The sequence below is a fragment of the Sciurus carolinensis genome, chromosome 19, assembly GCF_902686445.1.
Source record: "Sciurus carolinensis chromosome 19, mSciCar1.2, whole genome shotgun sequence".
Taxonomy (NCBI): domain Eukaryota; kingdom Metazoa; phylum Chordata; class Mammalia; order Rodentia; family Sciuridae; genus Sciurus; species Sciurus carolinensis.
The window spans coordinates 19524432-19547510 of NC_062231.1; the positions used below are offsets into that span (position 1 = coordinate 19524432).

General features: G+C 41.5%; 1 protein-coding gene across 1 annotated transcript in view; it reads right to left on the reverse strand.

The window, feature by feature from the left end:
- The window catches only part of Arl8b (ADP ribosylation factor like GTPase 8B), a 44468-nt gene extending 31212 nt beyond the window's left edge, over window positions 1-13256 (reverse strand). The window contains exon 1 of the mRNA XM_047534745.1: window positions 12954-13256. Within this exon, the coding sequence (XP_047390701.1) occupies window positions 12954-13076 (123 nt within the window). The 5' untranslated portion in view covers window positions 13077-13256. The remainder of the gene's footprint in view (window positions 1-12953) is intronic.
- Between the last annotated feature and the right edge of the window lie 9823 nt (window positions 13257-23079).

A 23079-nucleotide genomic window follows, 5' to 3' on the forward strand; every position in this document is an offset into this window, starting at 1 on the left:
TGTAACTCAGGGGTAGAGTGCCTGTCTAGGGTTCAGGAAGCTCTGGTTCAATTCCCAGTACCACATTTTTTAAAATATCCATTCCAAGAAATCAGAAATTGATCCTTTGTGCCCAGTATATCTCCATCCTGAATCCTCTAAACTGAGTCCCTAACTCAGAACTCACCTGAGGAGCAAGGAGTTCCATTTTATCTTCCATGTAAGTGGAGCACATGCCCCTGCCTACCCGACAAATAACACATCCCATGATAATTGACAACTAAAAAGCATTCATCCTATACCAAGTACTGTGCTGATTGGGGAGCTCACCATGAGCCCACAGGGCAACAATTTTTATTCCCATATCACCAATGAGGAAGGTAAACTAGAGGGGCCACAGAACTCAGGTACTTAGCACAAAGAAATTCAATTGGGGGCTTGCACTATAAAAACAAAAGAAGGAGCAATTAACTTTGACTAGAAGAGTTGGAGCAGAGCTTCAAAGATCTGGGACCTAAACAGTAAGTAAGACTAAGCCATCTAATGGAAAAGGAACACCAGACCAAGAAGAGCAAAAGGGCCACTCTCCATTATCAGTCAAACATGTATTTCAAATGCCTACTTCCTCCATCCTCCCCACACCCATTTTGCTAATTTTCACTGGCAAATTTAATCCCTTCTTCCAAAAGCTTCCAAAATAAGTACTGAAAGTACAAGGGTTCCTGGAAGGATAATAGAGGCATGCACTAAAGAGCCAGGAAAGCGGACTTAACATGTGACATTTAACAACAAAAAGCCAAAGAAAGCAAAAAATGAATTTGGAACATTAAAGAGGTCATATCCAATTTCCAAACAAGTCTCAGTCTCAATACTTGGAAGAGTTGTACTTATCAAGTTGCAAAGCAAGATTCTCAGGGATTTTTTAAGTATGGAGCTCAGATTCATCACCTAAAAGGAGTTGGAGCTGAACTCCAGACTCATTTGACAACTGTGTCATTTAACCAATCTTTACCTTACATAAGCCAATGAACATCTACTTAACAAGGAGAACAAAAAGGGAACACAATATATTATGTGAAAACATTTTATAAAATAGTCCACTGCTTCATTAACTAAATAAAAGAAGGAATTTTTATTGAATGCACCCTGTGTTAAGCAAGAGTAGGATATTTAGGAACAGTCTGTGCTACCCCAAAGAATGACACAGCAAAGGTGATTTTCCTAACTTGTTTTATGGCAATGTTTACACATTCCAAAATGAACTGGTATCTCTGAGCCCTTCTAAGCATTATAAATCCAGCTACTGGGGAGGCTGAGGCAAGTGGATCTCACGTTTGAGGTCAGTCTAAGGAACTTAATCTCAAAATGAAAGCCTAAAAGTGATGGTATTGTAGGTCAGTTAGTAGAACACTTGGCTAGCATGCATGAAGCCCTGATTTAATCCACAATCCTGCAAATTAAAAAAGTGAAAAAATAATAGCTATAATCCAGAGATTCACATATTAAGGCCTACAATATTTATTTGATTCAATATTTTCAAAAAATGAATAGGGACTGGGAATAAAGCTCAGTAATACAGCGCTTCCTCGCAGGTGTGAGGTCCTGGGTATGTTCTTCAGAACCAGAAAAGAAATGGGCAGATGTTGAGCCCTTGGATTAGGGGAGGAAGGGATCAAGAGTTCCATTTTGTACATAACTGAATCTGTTTGCCTATTAGCCATCAAAGAGAATAAATTAAGTAGACCATAAGATCACTTTCTATGTATACCAATAGTCTGTCACCAAGAAAACATATTTGCAAATATAAAAGCATTCAAAAAACTCAAAGAATAAACAACTAAACAGTGATAAATATATCTTAATAAAAAATATTTTTTGTGTATCTATACTTTCTGTATTTAAAACAAAATTGAGGGCTGGGGAGAGAGCTCAGTTGGTAGAGTGCTTGCCTTGCAAGCACAAGGCCCTGGGTTTGATCCCCAGCACCACAAAAAAAAAAAAAAAAAAAAAAAAAATTGATTTTTTTCTCCCTTTGGTACTGCGAGGTGAGGGGTAGTCTATGACCAAGCTATAGCCCCAGCCCTTTATATTTTTTGAGATAGGATCTTGCTAAATTGCCCAGGTTGACTTCAAACTCATGGTCCTCCTGCCTTGGCCTCACAAGTCACTGAAACTATAAGAATGCACCACCATGCCCGGCCCGATTGTTTTTAAAAACACAGATTTTTTTATTTCTTAATTCAGTCACTGTACAAATAAATGAGATCAAAATAAGGAAGTCCCAAAAATAGTGGAATGAAACAGCTCAATTATGGATGGAAAACATGAGTTTCCTTTGGGCTGGGGCTATACCTCAGTGGCAGAGTACTTGCCTAGCAGGTCTTGAAGCATGGGATCAGTCTTTAGCACTACTAAAGAAAAAAGGGCGTTGCCTACTTTTCCTATTTTTTCCTCAAATTAGAACTATTTAGAAATTATGAAGTCCATATACTGGCATTAAAAAATCTACAGACAAAATGAGCTTTCAAGAAGACAGTAAAGAAAAAAGAAAGCATTAGCTGGATGTGGTGACACATGACTGTAATCCCTGCTACTTGGGAGAGTGAGGCAGCCTGGGTAAGAAAGTGAGACTCCCTCAAACAGAAGGAAAGAGAGAGAAGAGAAGGCGTAGTCATCAGACACTAAACCCCTTTCAACTCTTGGAGGCAAGTCTGCATGCAGACTCCAAAGAAGTCACTTGTCACCTAGAAGAGAACGAGTTAACCCAAACATAGCAGAGTACCTGCTGGGAGTTACAAACTTGCAGCCATCAACAAAAAGCCCACTCTAATCTTCAATCCTGGTTAAAATTTAAAATTACACCCTAAGCACACACTTGCACAGAGCACTAGAGGGCATATACTATTGCCAAGGGCTGTTCTTCCTGTTGGGGTCAATCTATCATTCCATATCCCTGCCATAAAGCTGCAAGACAGTTTTTTTCTTCTTCCATGAGACTGAAATTTCATTAACCAGCATCTAATGTTGGAGACTTTACACTTTTATTTAACTCTCTGATCTATACCTAAGAGTTCTAGGTGTAAGAAAACACCTCACTCTCAAGAAACAAGAATCAAGTTCTCTGAATGATTATTCACTCCTCATAAACATCAAAACTGAAGAACAGAAATTGAGTTGTATGTGATTCTGACATTACTCAATGGTCAGGCAAAAAATAATACAAGTCATACTTCCAAATCTCTGTTTAGAATTGTTTCTATAATAAAAACTACAATTTTACTCTGATCAAGAAATAGATCAGATCCAATGTCACCTCTTAAAAGGTAGAACTACGTAACTAGGTTCATCAAAAATCACTAGCCTAGGCAGCTTCGCCCTGTGTGACCTATGGCAATGGCAGCACTGATGCACAAGGTGCAGGTTGTAGGCACTGACAAGAACATGAGGAAGATCCTCAGGAGCAAAACACTTCAACAGAAAGAGTACGAACTTCTAAGGGAGATTCACCCTCCCAGAAGGCACGCCAGTGTGGCATGTTTGGTCAGGTCTCACAAGCCATGTTATAGCTGAGTGAGAACCAAGAACAAATCCTGCAAACAAAACAAGGTACATGTGCTTTTTGGTTCATGACAGCTGGGTACAGTGGTGCACACCTGCAATCCTAGCAACCTGGGAAGCTGAGGCAGGAGGATCTCAAGTTGGAGACCAACCTTAGCAACTTACTAATACCCTCAGCAATTTAGTGAGATCCTGTCTCAAAATTTAAAAATTAAGGACTAGGATGTAGTTTAGTAGTAAAGAGCCCCTGAGTTCAATCCCCAGTACCAAAAACAAATAAAAACAAAAAATACTACTCCAGGATTATGAACAAAATTAAGATGCCCACTCTCCACACCTGAATTCAATATTGTACTGATGTTTCTGTCGAGGTAATAAGCAAGAAAATGAAAATTTACTAGCCTATCTAGAAGATAAGAACAGTTCCTCTGTTATCAAATTCAGCAAGATAAATTACGACATTCCAAAATTTTCCAATGATTAAACAAAAGAAAAATAACAACCTTCCTAAATACAAGCAACTACTATTTAAAATATAAATGAGTGAAATCTAGTAACTAATTGAATAAGCAAGATTCAGTGGAGCATGTCTTTAATCCTGGCAACTCAGGAGGCTGAGGCAGGAAGATGGCAAGTTCAGGGCCAACCTGAGCAAACGAGGGAGATCCTATTTCAAATTAAATAAAAAGGATGGGGACGTAGGTCAGTGATAGAACATCCCTGAGTATAATACCCAGTACCAATAATAATGATGATGACGATAATATAAAATAAAAAGGAATTGATCATAAAAGCTAATAATTACATCTAATACTACTACTAATAAATAAGTCACCATTTATTGAATTCATTCTATGTGCCAGCACGGTGCTAAAAACTTTGCATATGTTAATTATTTATTTCTCACTACTTATTTCTCACTACTCTTGAACAGTTTGGTGATCACCTCCATCTTACAGAAGTAAAAAATGAAGCAGAGACTATTTATCTAAGTGATATATAGCCAAATCAATACTCAAGTCTGTTGGCCTCCAGAACACCCATACTTACCAATATGCTATGCTTTGCATGATGAAGTATGAACATGAGTTCATAAACCCACTTTTTGCTTAATTTTATATTTTGAATAGTATTTATCCGTATGAACACATATTTGAGTACCCAGTACATGCCAGGCTCGGTTTCAGGTGTTTGGAACCCATCAGTGAAAGGACAGAAATGCCCACCCTTAATGAGATTACACTATAGTAACCTAGTAGCTAATGTTTGAGGCACTTTCAATGGACTGGTTTGAACACTGTTCAAAGTGTTTTACACATATTAACTTGTAACAATTTTGTAAGATAGTACTTTATTCCTACTTTACACAGAAGAAAACACACTGAAGGGTTAAATAATTGCCAAAGGTAACACAATTTGGAGAAGTCCGGCTCTCAATTCTTAACCTCTATGCCATTCTAACACTTATAGTCATTTAATTTAAACATACTCCAAATAACCATACCATATTCATACGTCAATAAATTTTAGCTCAAAATATCTTCTCATACTACTACTACTTCGGTAGATCCTAAAGTAATTGCTACCATGTAAGTGAATACAAAAAAACATTGTTAGTATCATTTTGCCAATTATAATCCAAGTTCTTCACAACAAATAATCACCTTTCTAACCCAGTTTAGGAGAAAAGGTCTCCATATCCAAGCAGAAACGACATCACTTCTTACATATCTAAAATCTTATTTTGTCAGTATAATTACCACAGAATATATATTCTTAGAGATGATTTTTAAGGAAACCCTAAACTGCTTTGGGTGGATTTTTTTGTTTTGTTTTGCAGTGAAGGAGGTTAAATCCAGGGCCCTACACGTGCTAGGCAAGTGCTCAACCATTGAGCTACATCCCGGCCCTTTATATTTTGTTTTTCAACAGGTCTCACTAAGTTGCCCAGGCTGGCCTCAAACTTGTAATTCTGTCTCAGTCTCAAGAGCAACTGCAATTACAGGTATGCACCTGTATGCCCAGCTCTGATAATTTTTAAAAATATTTTTAGTTGCAGATGGACACGATATCATTATTTATGCTGTGCTGAGAACTAAACCCAATGCCTCACACATGGTAGGCAAACACTCCATCATGAGCCACAACCCCAGCCCTGAAATTTTTCTTTTTTAAATTTTCAGGGCTGGGGATATAGCTCAGTTGGTAGAGTGCTTGCCTCGCAAGCACAAGGCCCTGGGCTCAATCCCCAGCACTGAAAAAAAAAAAAAAAAAAAAAATTTTCCTTTTATGATATAAGAATGTCATTCTGGTGTGTAAAACCAAGCAAACTATGAAACTGGATCCAAATACAAGACCTAATATCTAATTTAAGAAACAGCCTAATCTTAAAAAAAAAATAGCACAACAGAAGGTATGGCTTGTGGTTTTGACTTTGAAGAAACTACTCCATTAGAGATTTTGGCTTTCTCACATCATAGAAAAACTAAATGCTTTAAATTATTACCTGATGTTCAGATACTAAGTGAACAGTGTGTGAAGCCCTCAGTTTGACCCCCAGCACTGAAAAAGCTCAGTGACACAGCATGCCGAGGTTCAATCCTTAGTACACACAGGAGGGACAAGTGGTCTACTTGGCAAACTTTCTTAAACTTTGGCTCAGAAAAGATAATTGGTAACAAAAAGAGGGGGGAGCAGGCAGCATCCCACTATAATTGGACCAAGGGATTAATGAGAATTACATAGAAACATGTCAGAATTCTGGAATATGTAATTCACCAGTAAGCTTATAACAAACTAGAATCATGAAAGTAAAACAGAATAAACTGAATTTCCATTAATATGACTTGCTCGCAGAGTTCAATAAAAAGATAAGGAAAAAAGAATTGTTTTCTACAGTATCAGTTCTGGAACATCAAGTAGGAGTTTTTTAAAACATTTTACACAGAAACTGAGTAATATTTAACAGAATAGTTTAAAAGTACTGCTAGTTTAAGCCAGGCAGGGTGGTGCACACCTGTAATCACAGTAACACAGGAGACTGAGGCAAGAGGATCACAAGTTCAAGGTCAGCCTCAGCAATTAAGCAAAGCTCTAAGAACCTAGCAAGGCCCTGTCTCTAAATAAATACTGGGACTGCGGGTGTGGCTCAGCAGTGAAGCACTTGCCTTGTACGTGTAAGGCACTGGGTTCCATCCTCAGCACCACATAAAAAATACATAAAATAAAGGTATTGTGTCCATTTGCAACTAAAAACATTTTTAAAAAATTTTATAAACAAAATAAATAAATACATAAAAAGGGCTGGAGATGTGGTTCAGTGCTTAAGCATCCCTGGGTTCAATCCTTAGCAACCCGTCCCCAAAAAATATTGCTAGTTTATCTCAACAAAACTGAATGTTTTGCTCTACAGATACCAAAAAGGATGGAGTATTTAGCTAATGTTCAACTTTATATAAGAAAATTGTTCAGAATACCTTCTCAGTGGGAGTACATACTTTCTAGAAAGCAATTTGGCCATTTGACACAAAATATTTTCAAATGTTTTAATCTAATGATGCCAACTCTGGAACTCATCCTCAGGAAATGCAGATCAAATAAACTGATGTACAACAGCAACACCCTGGAAACCATTCAAATGTCCAATAATGAGGAAATAACCAAATATATAAACTATGGTAAGACGCAATGGCACACACCTGTAATCCCAGCTACTAGGGAGGTTGAGGCAGGATAACTAAATTCTAGGTCCTGGGAAACCTCACAAGACCCTGTCCCAAAAATAAAAAAATAAATGGCTAGGGATGTAGCTCATTAGCAGAGCTTACCTAGTACTCAAGTTATTGGGTTCAATTCCCAGTACCATACATACACACACACACACACACACACACACAAAGACCTTTAAAGTAACCATCATTGGTAGGATGTCTCATGTTCCACCACTCTGAATCTATATTCCAAGACCATGTCACATGAAGACTACCTTCCAAAGCTTCAGATTTGTTAAACATGGATAATTGAACCACATCATATTTTCCTTAAAAATGATTTTTGCCATTCTTACCCCAAAATAATTAAATAAATCATGTTATAAAAACTTAAATTAGGGCTGGGGATAGAGCTCAATGATAGAGTACTTGCTCAACACATGCAAGGCCCTGGGTTTGCCCCCCAGCACCACAAAATACACAAATAAACACATTTATTTATTTTTATATATTAAAAGTAGTCCAGTCGGGTGCAGTGGCACTTGCCTATAATCCCAGTGGCTTGGGAGGCTGAGGCAAGAATCAGCAACTTAGCAAAACCCTAAGCAACTCATCAGGACCTTGTCTCTAAATAAAATATTTTTTAAAAGGGCTGCAGATGTGGCTCAGTGGTTAAGCACCCCTGGATTCAATCCCCAGCACTTAACTCAACAATGCCTATTAACCAGTTATGTAAATGTGTGAATACAATTTTCCACTCCTCCTCCTTTCCACTGGTTATTATTCACTTCTTTTCCTAATATCCATATATAATACATATAAACACACACACACACACACACACACACGCTTCAAGTCCTTATGTGTAATAGTTTGCAAACATGCATGCTTAAAATGCCTAAATGTGCTGGGTGTGGTGGTGCAGGCCTGTAATCCCAGTGACTTGGGAGGCTAAGGCAGGAGGATAGTAGTTCAAAGCCAGCCTCAGCAAAAGCAAGGCGCTAGGCAACTCAGTGAGACCCTGTCTCTAAATAAAATACAAAATAGAACTGGGGATGTGGCTCAGTGATTGTGTGCCCCTGCGTTCAATCCCTGGTACCCCAACCCCCGACCCCCGCTGCCAAAAAAAAGATGCCTAATAGTAGCCAGGTACAGTGCATAGGCCTATAAGTCCACTACATAGGAGACTGAGGCAGGGGCATGGAAAGTGTGAGACCAGCCTGGGCAACTTCGCAAGACCTGTCTCAAAGTTAAAAGGGCTGAGGATGTAGCTCAGTGGCAGGGTGCCAGGGGTTCAATACCCAGTATAGAAGAAAAGAGCCTGAATATAAAAATGCCATACAAATTTAGAGGTCTGGAGGTATACCTCATTGGTAGAGCACTTGCCAAGCATGTGTGAGGCCCTGAGTTTGCTCCCCAGCTCTGCTAAATAGATTAAAAATAAAAAATAAAAAAATAAATGCTATTCACATTCAAAAAAGGAGCACATTATATATGAGAAAGTTTTTTGTGCTGAAGATTAAACCCAGGACCTTACATACTTAGTCAAGTGCTTTAACACTGCACTACATCAGTAGCCCACAAAAATGATCTTTAAAGAATTAAAATCTTCCAAGTGGAAGCTCTCAAATGGAAAAAAAGAGGCAGGTAGAAAATGAAGAAAGTGCACTTGCCCTGGGATCTAACTCTACCCCTGCTATTTCCTAGTGCTGCTGCCTTTGGAATTTCACTTGCTGTCTCTGGACTTTCTGGCCACATCTTTGAAACAAGGGTAAAGTTAGAATATGGAAGGATGTTTTAAAAGAAGTCTTTTTCAAAAGACTCTAGATTCGAACTTCTACAATCTTCCCACACACCTTTTCTTAATTCTCAGTAGTAATTAACTTCCATGGAGTAACCCACCTGATTAGCAGAATCTGCAAAAGTGTAGACAAATTTTCACGACAATATCCATTTTAACAGTGCACATTTATAAAAATCTGTTTTATAATGTTTTGGCAAATTCTACTCAATATTTCTTAATAACTATACTATAAACTATAAGTGTCCCAAAGATTACACAATAGTCACTACATATAACACACATGACTGATTATGCAATAACTGCCAGAATAGTTAGCAACGGGCATTATTTCATTCCCTAACACAAACATAAAATTAAAGTCTAGGGGTGTTTCTTTTTATAATGTCCAAAACAAAAGAGACCATTATGTAAATCAAATGTCTCTTCATAAAATAATAGAAAAAATAAGGTATCATTTCAGTTTCAAAACCCTGGGGGTGGGAGGGGTGGGGGGAAGGGAAAAAAATAACAGAATGAATCAAACATTACCCTATGTAAATTTATGATTACACAAATGGTATGCCTTTACGCCATGTACAAATAGAGAAACAACATGTATCCCATTTGTGTACAATAAAAAAAAAAAACCTGTATTTTAAGACTGAACATCTCTGTAACATTATCTTTTAGAAATGAACCAAAACCTACTTTTAAGTAATTCAGCATCACAAACCTTTTGAGTAAGATAAATCATCTATTTAATCTGTCACACCTTTTAAGATAGATGCAATGATATTTAAATTTGATGAAACTATATTTGATTAATTAATTTATATTTAATGCATTAAAAAAAAAAGCTTGATTTTTGGAAAAAGAAAACTAGCTTCACTTGTAGTTTTCCCTACCACGGAAGTTTCCTGTTGAATGTAAATAGCAACTTTCTAAAGTGACACACAGTGCTCAACACATCTGTGTTTCTGATTCTACAAGTCAAATATTTTATACAAAATACAAAGAATTAGCTGGGATGTGGCTCTGTGGTAAAGCACTTGCCTAACAAGCATGAGGCCCTCAGTTCAATCCCCAACACTAAACAATAGAAAACAAAAACAACATAAAACACCCCTATAAAGACACAAGGGAAAAAAGCAATAAATTATAAAAAGCTAAAAAGAAAAAAAAAATTAAAATACAAAGAATTATACAGTTGTTTTTTTTTTAAAATGAGGTCCTCAATTTAGTACTTTAGATACATCATTTTTATCTAAAAATCTTCTAATCACTAACCTTTTTCTCACCCTCAATATATTCTATAAGAACCATTATGCCCAGTCAGTATTGTTAAAATTTTAAGGTATCAGGCTGGGGTTGTAGCTCAGTGGCAGAGTGTTGCCTAAAACACCACATAAAAATCCTCAGCACTACATAAAAATAAATAAAATAAAGGCATGCTGTCCATCTACAACTATTTAAAAAATTCAAAAATACAACAGTTTAAAAAAGAAAAATCACAGACAAGTCTTTACTTTTTTTTTTAGCATTTTGAAGTTTTTTAAAGCATATTTTCAGCATTTTGAAGGCCACCATCAATTATAGTACAAGTTTTTCCTTTTCTAAAATTAATATTTTTAATTAACAAATTATGATTGTTTTGATGAATTATATGATACAGAATGATTGCATCAAGTTAATTAACACATCTTATCATTTTTGTGGTGACAGATTTTCTTAACAGAGCCTCTCCACGCCATTATAACTCAAAGAGAATAGTCCAAAATAAACAGTTGGAACCACTGGGTCACTGTGTATTCAACAGCTCTGCAGAAATTTTGCTGTTAACTAAAATTAACTTGAAAGGAGAGGGCATGACCAAACTTCACAACAGCCTTAAATCTATACTGTAGCCCACATTTAGGTTCAACCTGAGAGTCAAAGGAAACAATTGCTGTCAAGTGCCTTCTCAAAATTTTTCATTGTTTCTGCATTTAATGGAGCCACTACAAATAATAACAATAGTTACCATTTAGCTACCCCTTAGATGGGCAGGCATAGTGCTAGTCACTGAACATTTTTCATTCCATTTAATCTTCAGAGCAATGCTGTAAGAAACACATCATTATCTGCTTTTAATAGATGAGAAGCAAGGACTCAAAGAAGCTGTGGTGAATCCAGATTTCAAATCCAGGGTTCCTTGATATCAAAGTTCAAGCTTATAATATTAAGCTATAGTGTCTACTGAAGACAGAAGCACTAAAATCAACAAGTCTCTCAAATATTCACTCAACTGTTTTATTTTTCCATGCATAATTTCTTTTCTGCAACACATACAGTTGATTGTACTAATTCACCTATCTACACTATAAATTAAATCAACTTTGTCAAAGGGATGGGATTTAGAAGGTGACTACAATTCTTAAGTTAATATCAGAAAATTACAGTACTCAGGCTAAAGCCTCACCTTTTTCATATCATATTTAAGTTTTAATATGAATACATGGCCTAAAGTTTCCATCTCCTTATTTAGTCACGCCAGATATTTATTTTAAAAAGTCATTCTACGAAAAATAACATTAGGAAAGGAGTAAAACAAGTCGGCAAATTCTCTATACTTATACGCAACATTCTACAAAAGACGTTTGGATTTCTACTAATCTTTTTTTCCTCCAAGTCTTACTCACCCCTGTTGCTCTATTATTGCAAGGACTAAGAGTCACAAGCTACCTATTTTCTCCAACAAGGCAGCCGCGTTTGAATCATTCCTGTAACCAAACCAGTTGGACGGCCAGTTAAATAAAGATTTCAACAGTCATCTAAGAGGTGAAAGAACTGCTGCAATCTCTCTTCAGAACAGTTCTAAAGCTCATCCCTGGCAAGTCCAAGCCCCTATCAGATAAGACTGAGTTACTGCAACTTTGGGGGTGTGGGGGGGGAGGGGAGTCGAAGTAAAGACAGGCGAGAAATCTTTCATTCCTATTCCTTCCCCAGCCAAAAACGCACAACCGAATAACCATCCTACTTAATCACTACTGAATAAACACCACAGTGAATGTAAGTTCTCGGAGCAAATTCCCTCCCGGTCACCCATTCCCGGGGCCTGGCGTAAGTTACGCTCCTGGCAGTCCCTACTCTGGTGAGAGGCACCCGCAGACGACAAGCCCCCTTTTGCAAGACAGTTAACGTGACGCTGGTGGCAGAAGATCCATCTTACCCACTCGCCTAAAAAGACAATTAGCGCTGGAAAACACCCACACCCGACTCCTTGGCTCAATAAAAACAGGGCTACGGTGGGACTCGGTGGAACTGTCCCTCCCCTCTGCCGTGGGCTGGATCTTCGACCCTCGGAGGACCAGTGGAGACCAGTAAGGGAATTCAGAGAGGAAGCGGCCCTGAGAATTCTGCAAGGCGCCCACACTGCTCTCCTGCCCCCAACAATGGGCCACTTGGTCCCAAGCAGCAACTTGGAGGAAAAAAGAAAAAAAAAAAAAAAAAAAAAAAAAAGGACTCTTCATTCTTCACGCTCTCTCGATAAGGACGGACTGGCCAAATCCCACCCCACAGGGAGAGTGTCGGGCGGAGTTTAACCCCTGAGCTGCCCCCACACCCAGCCAAGCCCAGGGGCTCCGCACGCCGTCCCCGCCCCACAACAACAGCACTTTAAACAACGTGACAAGCTCCGGGCGACCCAGTCCCCGGGCCTCCGCGTTGAAAGGCACGGCTCTTCCAAGGAGACCAAACGCGATTAACCCCGCCGCTGCCGACCTCGGCCGCCGACGCGCGCCAAAAGCCGCCCCCTGACCCCCGGGAGAGGACGGCCCGGCCCCAGGCCCCCGCCCGGCTCGCCGCGCCCAGAGGGGGCGGCCTGACCCCGGCCCCAGGGGAGGAGCCGGTCGACCCGCAGCGGCCGAGCCCGGACGGACACTCACCGCGATGACATTGACGAAGGTGGTCTTGCCCGAGTACTGCAGCCCCACCAGCGTCAGCTCCATCTCCTCCTTCCAGAACAGCGAGCGGAACCAGTCCAGCAGGCGGGAGATGAGCGCCAGCATGATGACGGCGCGGAGCGAGGGCGGACGGGAGGGCGGGCGGCAACGGCGGCGAAGACTCCCACACGAGCGGTCCTCAGCCCGGACCCCCCCAACGGCTCCTCGGGGCCCCGGCGCGACACGGACGGACACGGGCGGGCGGCGGCGGCCGGAGCCAGGAAGCCAAGCGGGTCATATGACTCGCCCTACCCCCCACGCCGGGCCCCGCGCCGCGGTCGACGCGCACGACAAGAGCGGCTCCACCAGTCTGGCCGGGCGCGCCCGCCGCCTGCAGCGCCACCTGGCGGGATCCTACCGCAGCACAGCGGCACAGCAGCACAGGAGCACAGCACACCACACCAGCGGGCTGAGCTGTTCAGTACCCTGCATCCTGCAGGCCTCCTTGGCCGGCTCATAGTTGGTTCATTCGCCCTTCACTCGTCATGCAGCTGTTCACTTGTTCATTCACTGACTCGTTTATCGAGTATTCAAGTTTTCTTTAAGTGTTCATGGACAACGTACTCAGCGGAAGACTTCAAGATTTGTGGGGTCAATTATATGGTTGTATTTGAGTGCACGTATTAATATGTAACAACCAATGTAGAACTATATTGCACCAATAAAAAATATGGGGAAAAAGAGATTGTGGGGAGTGGGGAGGTTAGCATAGAATTAAAAACTGAGCTGGGTGTGGTGGCACAGTCCTGTAATCCCAGCAACTCGGGAAGCCGAGGCAGGAGGATTCAAAGTTCAAGGACAGCCTCAGTAATTTAGCCAGAACCTAAGCAACTTAATGAGACCCTGTCTCAAAAGAAAACATAAAAAGGACTGGGGATGTGACTTGGCAGTTAAGCGCCTCTGGGTCAATCCCTGGTACAAAAAAAAAAAGAAAAGAAAGAAAAAAAACAATAAAAAATAAATTTAAAACTCTGGCCTACATTTTTGGTAATAGCAAAAGATGAGAAACATCAAATGTTTAAATCATGTGGCCAAGCATGTTGGTCTATACCTGTAATCCCAGCAACTCAGGAGGCCTAGGCAGGAGGACCACAAGTTCAAGGTCAACCTCAGCAATTTAGTGAGGCCCTAAGCAACTTAGCAAGACTCTGTCTCAAAAAATGAAAAAGGGCCAAGATGTGGCTCAGTAGTAAAGCACCCCTGGGTTCTATTCACACTAGCAAAAAATTAAAAAATAAAATAAATATGATGCATCTTCTGGGTATAGGGGGGGTACTATATACCTGTAAAGGAAAAAAAAGAAGAAAGGTCTCTTTAAACCATTGGAATGATGTCCAGGAAATACTTTCAAGAAACAGAAACTCAAGGTTCTGACTGTGTATGTAATAATATCTTTGGTGTAAGAGGAGAAAATAATATATATATGTAAATATATGCATATATGGTATTTTGGGTGTAAGGCAGGAAAATATGAATATATATGGAAATATGTGCTGTTTGCATAATGAAATCCAGGGAGAATAATGAAAACATTTTCCTGTCGGTACAGGAAACTACACAGAGTGCAAGAATGGAATCAAGACTTCTCCAGGAACCTTTTTATACCATTTTCACTTTTCAGTCACCTAAGTGGGTTGCCTGTTCAAAATGTAACTTAAACTGGGTGCAGTGGTACTCGCCTGTAATCCCAGTGGCTCAGGAGGCTGAGGCAGGAGGATTATGAGTTCAAAGCCAGCCTCAGCAAAAGCGAGGCCCTAAGCAATTCAGTGAGACCCTGTCTCTAAATAAAATACAAAATAGGGCTGGGGATGTGGCTCAGTGGTCAAGTTCCCCTGGGTTCAAACCCTGGTATGCCCCTCCAAAAAAAAAGGGCAGGGGGCTGGGGATATAACTCAGTGGTAAAACATCCTTGGGTTCAATCTCCAGCACCAAAAAATAAGTAATTTAAGCAAGGCTGGTGGCACATGCCTGTAATCTCAGCTACTTAAAGGCTAAAGTAGGAGGATCAAAATTTAAGGCCTCAGCATCTTAGTGAGATTGTCTCAGAAAAAAAGAATAAAACCAACTGGGAAGTAGAGCATCCCGGGGTTCAATCCCCAGGACCAAAAAAAAAAAAAAAAAAAAAAAAGGCGGTGGGGGAGGCTTGGGGGAGAGGAACTTAATTAAAATATCTGCAAGGATTTTGAATTTATTAAAAATCCCCTTGGGCTGAGTGAGGTGGCATACCTGTAATCCCATCAACTGGGGAGGCTGAGGCAGGAGGATCTCAAGTCCAAGGTCAGCCTGGGTAATTTAGTGAAACCCTGTCTGAAAATAAAAAATAAAAGGAGCTGAGGGTGTGGCTCAGTGGTAGAGCACCCTAGGGTTCAGGCATGGGAGTGCCCCAGGGCTGAGGATATAACTTAGTCATAGAATGTTTGCCTAGAACGGGTGAATGTTTGCCTTGATCTCCAGTGGCCAGAGAGTAGGGGCAGCCCTCGTGGAATTTACTTCCTAGTGGAGGAGACAAAGTATAATAAACAAATCAACATGGAATAGAAGGACACACAATTCTGAACATTAGAGAAAACTGAACAGGAACAGAGAATGGGCAGGAGTGAACTCTGTTCTCATTAGGGTCCGGTGGCCCTGGTAGGGAAGATTTGGAGGAAGCAAGAACGAGAGACCAGGCAGATATCTGGGAGAAGCACATTCTAGGAAGAAGGAAGAGCAAAGTCCTGAAGGGGAAGGAGCCTGGAATGTTCTGGGCATAGAAAGCCAGTGTGCCTGGCATAGAGTAGGAAAGCCAGGTTGGAAAGAGGTGGGTAGAGAAAGAGGCAGGGACCAGATGGACTATGGAATGGGGATTCTAGTATGGATGTTGTTCCATGTGATAAGGAAACCAGGAGAGAGATGAAATTAATTTTAAAAGTTCATTCAAGGGGCTGGGGTTGTGGCTCAGTGGCAGAGCACTTGCCTAGCACTCGCAAGGCTCTGGGTTCGAGCCTCTGCACCACATGAAAAATAAATCCTTAAAAAAAATAGGGACTGGGGATGGAGCTCAATGTTAAAGTGCCCCTGGGTTCAATCCCCAGTACAAAAAATTTTAAAAAATTTAAGTCCTGTCTCCTACTGGGTGTGCACAGTGGCACACACTTGTAACCCCAGTAGATCAGGAATCTGAGGAAGGATGATCGCAAGTTCAAGGCCAGCCTCAGCAAGTTTAGAGAGCTCCTCAGCAACTTAGTGAGACCTTGCCTCAAAATAAAAAAAACTGGGGACACAGCTCGGTGGTGGAGCACTTGCCTCGCATGCAAGAGGCCCTGTGCTCCATCCCCAGCACATCCTCACTCAAAAAAAGGAACAGGACCATTTTTGGAGATAGAGGATCCTGCTGGAATTGGGTGATAGTCTATGACTATCTGGATCAGAGGAGAAGAGGTCACACAAGGGAAGAAGGTCACATGACAAGAAAGACAGGGATCAAAATGTGGCACCTGTAAGCCCAGGAACACCAAACACCAGCGGCTGAGAGAGATGAAGGATTCTCCCCTAGAGGCTTCCGAGAGACCCTGTGACCCTGTGGTTAAAGACAGAACTGTGACGATTCCCTCCAGAACTCCAGACGGCTAGCCTCCAGAACCGTGAGACCTTTGTGAGGTTTTAAGCCACCCCGTTCATGGCACTGCCTAATGGCAACCCTAGCAAACTAAGACAGAGGGCAAGAGCAGAAGCAGGCTACGGCTGGGATGCTGGAGGCATGTAGGGGTCGGTTATCACACAACCTCCGTTCTAGGGGGAGAGACCATGAACAAGTGAAGAAAAAGATAAGCTGATTTCATTTATTTTGTTTTTTATTTATTTTGATGCTGGCTACAAAACTCAGCGCTCTGTCCTTTTAGGTAAGCACTCTCCCCCTGAGTTATAGCCCCAGCCCAAGCTAATTTTAAAATGAGGAATTGAACAGTCTACAGCCTGCAGTTCTTGGTAATTCTTTCCACTTCTAACATCATTAGTCAAGAGAAAAACCACTCGCTCAACTGCGGAATTTGAGCTCCCATTTTAAAAACACTACAAATTATTTTTTTTTATCATGAAAGCAAATGGTTTATTTAAAAAAATAATAATAATTAAAAAAAAAAAAAAAAAAAACAGGCAGGCACAGTGGTGCACAATTGTAATCCCAGCAACTCCGGAGGCTGAGGCAGGTGAACTGCAAGTTCAAGGCCAGCCTGGGCAACTTAGCAAGGCCTTCAGCAATTTAGCCAGACTCTACCTCAAAATAAATGAAATCAGGGGGAAAAAAAGGACTAGAGATATAGCTCAGTGGTAAAGGGCCCCTAGGTTCAGTCCCCTGTGTTAAACAAATAAATAAAACAATAGAGAAGAATAAGACAAAAGTAAACCATCTTAGAGCATTTTTAACCCTGCATCTCTGAAGTGATCAGTTTTTGTGTGTTTGTTTTTGTCTGTTTTTTGTTTTGGTCCTGGGACTTGAACCCAGCTGGGACTCTACCACTGAGCTACAGGCCTTTTTATTATATTTTGAGGCAGGATCTCTCTAAATTGCCCTGGCTGACCTCAAATTTGTGATCCTCCTCCCTCATCCTCCCGCTTAACTGGGATTACACAAATGCCCCCCCACCGCCCCACCCCATTCTTAAACATTGTTTTATTTACAAAAATGGGAACATCTTGCAAACATTACTGTATAACTTCGTTAATTAACATATAGTTAAATACATTTCATTAACAACAAAGACAAAACTGAGTGCAGTGGCACAGGCCTGTAATCCCAGCGCCTCTGGAGGCTGAGGGAGGAGGTCAGCCTCAGCAATTCAGCAAGGCCCCAAGCAATTTAGCCAGATTCTGTCAAAAAATAAAAACACAAAAAGGGCTGGGGATGTTGCTCAGTGGTAGAGCACCCCTGGGTTCAATTCCCAGTACCAAAAAAAAAAAAGGAGAGGGGGGGAAAGCAGGTGATATAGTTTCTGAGCACAGCCTACATAGTTAGATGGCTGATTCCAATACCAGCGCCTCCACCAATCAGCTGGGTGAACTGCACAAGCCAGCTTGGTTTCTCTGGACCTCCATGTGCTATAAAGGCAGATAAGGACTATTCAAAGGAGTGAATGAATGACTCCTCATAAAGCTCTCACAGCCAGGCAAGGCATCGACACCCACTAAATGCTAGCTATCATTTCTGAAGAATAGTGACTCAGGACAATCACTTCACAATTCAGGGGCTCAGTTTCTCATCTAAAAAATAGGGATAAGGGCTGGGGAGATAGCTCAGCTGGTAGAGTGCTTGCCTCACAAGCACAAGGCCCTGAGTTTAATCCCCAGCACCGCAAAAAAAAAAAAAAAAAAAAAAAAAAAAAAATATAGGGATAAGGATGTGACCCTTATTTGATGTCTTCAATTAGGAGGTTTTTGTTTTTTTGTTTTTTTTTTTTTTTTCCCTTTTGCAACACTGGGAAGTAAACCCAAGGGCACTTTACCACTGAGCTACATCCCCAGCCCTTTTTATTTTTTATTTTGAGACAGGTTCAAAGTTGCCCAGGTTGACCTAGAATTTGTGATCCTCCTGCCTCAGCCTCCCATCTGCCTCTCAAGGTGCTGGGATCACAGGTATATGCCACTGCTCCCAGCAGGAAGCATCTTCTATTGAAGTCACTTCTGTAGCGTACAAAGTCCTAGAGATACACTGTCCCCTCCGAACTTTGTCTAGACTTGAGCTGGAAGAGTGGGAATTCAAAGTCAGGTGCTCAGATACCCATTCGTGTTTTGTAAATGAGTGTATGTTAAGAGTTGGGGATCCCAGAGTCAAGGGAATGTGGACACCAAAGGACAGGGCAAGAGATACAGAACTGTTATATAAGAACAGTGACGTTCTCCGACATCAGAGCTGGACAAATCCCTGAGTACCATTCGAGTTTCACCTATCAGAAAACAGGGCTGAGTGTGGAAGTGCACACCGGTAATCTGAGCTATTCCAGAGGCTGAGGCAGGAGGATTGCAAGTGTGAGACCAGCCTCAGCAACTCAGCAAGGCCATGTCTCAAAATAAAAGATAAAAATGGCTAGGGATGTGGTTGGATGGCTAAGCAACTCCTGGGTTCAATCCCTGCTGCTGCTGCTACTATTACTACTAATACTAATAATACAATGACATTTTGAGTCAAGGAGTCAGTCAGTATGGAAACTCTTGAAGTCTCATCTTTCAGGCTTCTGTTTTATCAGCTTTGCATTTGTCTAAGGCAATTAAAGTCTAGGCCAAAGAATAAGATGGGTACAACACATTGCATAGGTTGCCACTAGCCCAATTATCACCGTGGTAGCATCTGAAAGTGACAGCACATGAGCCTTAGCCACAGGACATTCTTGCATTTGGATGGGTCATTCAAGGAGCCAGAATTTCTGAGGCAGGAGGGTCGCAAATTCCAGATCAGCCTCAGCAACTTAGCAAGTCCCTTAAGTATAATTTAGTGAGACCCTGTCTCAAAATAACAAATATAAAGGACTGGGGATGTGGCTCAGTGGTAAAGTGCCCCTGAGTTCAATCCCCTGTACAATGCTCCCAAAAATTCAGAATTTTTCATCAGCCTTACATATCACTGCAGATCAACATCTACGAGGGGAAAAAAAATGCTATCTCCATCTTTTTAAAGAAGAGTGTAGGTCTTCTCTTTATTATTATTACTATTACTATTATTATTATTTTGGTACCAGGGATTGAACCACCGAGCCACATTTCCAACCCCTTTTATTTTTTATATTGAGTCAGGGTCTTGCCAAGTTGCTGAGGCTGGCTTTGAACTTGCCATCCTCCTGCCTCAGCTTCCTGAGCCTCTGGAACAGTTATGTGCCATCACACTCAGCAACCATCTTCGTCTTGCTGGAGAGTGAACCCAGGAACTCTTGCCAAGTGCTGTACCACTGAGCCACACCCCAGCCTGCTCAGTTCTCTTTAGAAGAAACACCCTCACTCTAAAACTGGAGCGAGCCCACCCCATTTTAAGAAAAATCACTCAGATGAGAATTCCAAAGGGAGAAAACAGATACTCAAGGTAACTTGCAATGTGAAAAGGTTACTCTCTGGGAATGAGAAAAGTATGTGGCAAGGAATGGAAAGCTTTACCTTGAATTTAAAAGTTCTTATCTTGAGCCAGACATGGTGGGGCATAGCTCTAATGCTAGGTCCTGAAAGGCTAGGGCAGAAGGATCAAAAATTCAGCCTGGGCAAGTTAGAGAGACCCTGTTGCAAAATTAAATGAAAAGGCCTGGGGGTGTAGCTCAGAAGTAGATAAATTGCTTATCAGGTGCAAAGCCCTAGGTCCATACCCCCAGCACTCAAAAAAAAAAAAAAAAAAAAAAAATTTTGTCTTTGAAAACTAAATAGCTATGTTGCCTTGAGCAAGTAACGTTCCCTCTTTGGACTTCAGTTTCCTTATCTATGAAGGGTTTATTTTTCATTTATTTATTTATTTACTTATTTTGGTAGTAGCGATTGAACCCAGGGGCACTTTTCCACTGAGATCCAGCCCCAACCCCACCCCCACATTTTTTTTTTTTTTTAATTTTAAGTCAGGGTCTTGCTAAATTGCTTAGGTCTGCGAAAAAATCAGATAAGAAGCTCTTATTTCAGCTGGTTATGGTGCTACAGGTCTATAAACCCAGGAGGCTGAGGCAGGAGGATTGAAATTCCGAGGCCAGCTTCAGCAACTTAGTGGATGCTGTCTCAAAATAAAAAGGACTGGGGATGTGCTTCAGTGGTTAAGCACCCCTGAGTTCAATTCCTTGAATCAAAAACAAACAACAACAGCAACAATGACAACAAAAAAAGCCTATATCCAAAGGGATATGAATGTAGTTCAGTGGCAGAGCCCTTGGGTTAAATCCCCAGTAACAAAACAAAACTACCTATTAGTATCTATGAGTTCCAAAATCTTATCATTGTAGCAGCCCGAAAGTTTCAGGAATAGAGTCCTGCATGGTGAAGGAGGTAATTCTACTTATGTACGTTTATGTTGGTATTTATTTATCAGTACTGGGGATGCAACCCAGCAGTGCTTTGTCACTGAGCCACATCCCCAGCCCTTTTGACTTTTTATTTTGAGACAGGATTTTGCTAAGTTGCCCAAGCTGGATTCCAACTTACAATTCTCCTGCCTCAAATCCCAAGTTACTGGGATTACATACGTGTACTACCAATCATGGCAGGTGATTCTCTTTACAAAAAAAAAAAAAAATTTTTTTTTGGAGGATTTCGAAAATTGTGCTGATGGTACAGAATTCCCACATACCCATTGAACAAATGCTGTTATATTTTTAACTCCATAGTTCACTTTGGGGTTCACCCCTCATGATGTACATACAGTCTGTGGGTTTGAGCAACTGCAAAATATCCCAAGTATCTACCATTGCAATATATACTGACCTGGAAATTCCCTGTACTCCAATAGCTTGTTCCTGAGATAACTCTCTTTCACCTTTGTAGTCTAGTGACCCAGCTCCCTGGCTGCCAAACCACGCAGTTGGCCTTCTGGTTCCTGCAAGGGGAGGCCGCGGAGGGGCAGGCAGCCAGGGTTGGAGCGCGGGTGGCCAGGGTAGGCTGCAGCCCCTGGAGCCCGCCACACATGCACAGCGGACCTGAGACGCGGCCAGCCAGCGCCAAGGCGAGCCAAGGCACACAGACCTGTCACCTTCAGCAGCCAGGCCTGGGCACCTCACGAACACCTGCTGCAGAAGCAGCATCCAGGGTCTCAGCCTTCAGGCTAGCTGAAGAAAATGAAGTGGGGCACACCCAATGGACCGCGGACTGAGAACTGACCTTCAGTGTTAGTGTGTTTCGATTTGGACCAATAGCATTCATGCATTTCCAAACCCTAATTATCATAAGTTTGGACCAATAGCATGGGTACTTTTTTCAAACCTTGATTAGCAAAACGTTTGAACCAATAGAGTGATCGGAGTACTATATAAACCACACGTTGCCGTGACTTTCCTTCTTAGACTTCAAGAGTTATGGTCCTCTTTCTATTTTTTTTTTTTTTTCCCTTGGTACTTGAGCTAGAATTCAGGGTTGTTAACCATTAAGCCACAACCCAGCCCTTTTTCGATATTTTATTTAGAGACAAGGTCTGGCTGAGGAGGACTTCGTTAAGTTGCTGAGGCTGGCCTTGATCTTGCATGCGCCCTCCCGTCCCCAGCGCTAGTCTTTAATAAGTCCTACTCTTAAACTCATTCATCCTGGTCTGTGGGTTTTATTCTTCCAATTCACGAGGTAAGAATCCTGAAAGAGGGGGCTGGGGTTGTGGCTCAGTGGCAGAGGGCTTGCCGGGCACATGTGAGGCACTGGGTTAGATCCTTAGCACCACATAAAACTAACAAACTAAATAGATAGATAAATATAAAGGTATTGTGTCCATCTACAACTAAATATATATAGTTTTTTATCCTGAAAGAGGAAATTGATGGTAGGCTGCAACACTTCTGGGCTGCAGAGGCCTGCAGCTGATATAGACCCCACCTGCTCGCAGATGCAGTGAATCAAGTTTCATCTCCAAACTCTAGTTTCACGGTGATATTAAATATTTACAAGAAATAGAGTCATCGCCAGGCATGTGTGTAGCCCACACCTGTAATACCAGCAACTTGGGAGGCTGAGGCAGGAGGATTGCAGGTTTGAGGCCAGCCTGGGCAACTTAGCAAGACCCTGTTTGAAAACAAAAAGGACTGGGGATCCACGCATGTAGGAGTTTCTCAAAATAAACACAACTGTGTATAACCATAAAGCTCAAACTAAATAAATACATCCGGAATGTAGCTCTGTGGTAAAGCCCCCCTGAATTCAATCCCTAGTATTGGAAGGAGGAGAAGGAGAGGGAGGTAGGAGGAAAGGAGGAATGGGAAGAGAGAGGTAGGAGGAAGCAGGAGAAAGGAATGAGGAGATCAGATTCCCACAACCTGAGCCCTGTTAGCATTTAGGACCAGGACGTGGAGTTCTCCAAAGAAGCTGCATCTCTATTAAACACCTTACAGGCTTGACCTTGACTGACTAGAACATCAGGATTGTGGGGAGATGGAAA